The 772-nt window shown below is 34.3% G+C and overlaps 1 protein-coding gene across 1 annotated transcript in view; it reads left to right on the plus strand.

Moving 5' to 3' along the window:
* The first annotated feature begins 58 nt into the window (after nt 1-58).
* LOC111380310 (cysteine-rich receptor-like protein kinase 11) overlaps nt 59-772 on the plus strand; it is a 7,920-nt gene continuing 7,206 nt past the window's right edge. Inside the window, exons 1-2 of the mRNA XM_023003835.1 lie at nt 59-270; nt 614-766. Of these exons, the coding sequence (XP_022859603.1) occupies nt 141-270; nt 614-766 (283 nt within the window). The 5' untranslated portion in view covers nt 59-140. The remainder of the gene's footprint in view (nt 271-613; nt 767-772) is intronic.

The following is a 772-nucleotide window of genomic DNA, read 5'->3' on the forward strand; positions in this document are numbered from 1 at the left end:
CTATCCTTATGATTAGCTAATAAAACAGCATATGCAACACAGAAAAAAATGAAACCATACAAAATTTTAATTTTCTGGTTCTATTTCAAAGGTACAAAATCCGTACCAATTTTCGTGTTTTGGGTGCAGGAAATGGGGGAATGTCAAGACAAGTTATTATTGCGATAGTTGTTCCAACTGTTGTTTCCTTAGTGATTTTGTTCATAGGCTGCTTCCTTTTGACAAGGAGAGCAAAGCAGAAACGTTATGATGCTGTCGACGAGGAAAACGGTAAGATATGAGGATCCAAAAGGCAAAGTAGAGCATAAAAAATATCCTTTTGATCTAGTTTAATTTCTGAATATGTTTACTGTTCAGATTCTGTGTTGAATCTATCTCGTCCAAAAGACTAGAGTTGTTAAAGATGGACATTTATTTGTTCAAGTACACGTCTCTCGTGTGTATGTAAGATCGGATTTTCATTTTAAAACGAAAAGCCTACCGCGTATAATGGTGGTTACGAGACTTGAAATCATGATTTTTGTGCTCTTTGATACACGTCAACTTTTATAAGACATGTTCACTCCAAACTAAAAATTAAATTTTGTATGATGATTTGCTATTTTGTGTGTAGACGAAGGAAATGATATTTCGACAATTGAATCCTTGCAATATGATTTGAATACTGTTGAGCTTGCTACCAACAACTTTTCTCCTGATAACAAGATTGGCGAAGGTGGATTTGGAAGTGTTTACAAGGTAAAGAAATACAATTCGAAGTATGCTAGTATAC

This window comes from Olea europaea, unplaced genomic scaffold (assembly GCF_002742605.1).
Source record: "Olea europaea var. sylvestris unplaced genomic scaffold, O_europaea_v1 scaffold2125, whole genome shotgun sequence".
In the NCBI taxonomy this organism is placed as follows: Eukaryota; Viridiplantae; Streptophyta; class Magnoliopsida; order Lamiales; family Oleaceae; genus Olea; species Olea europaea.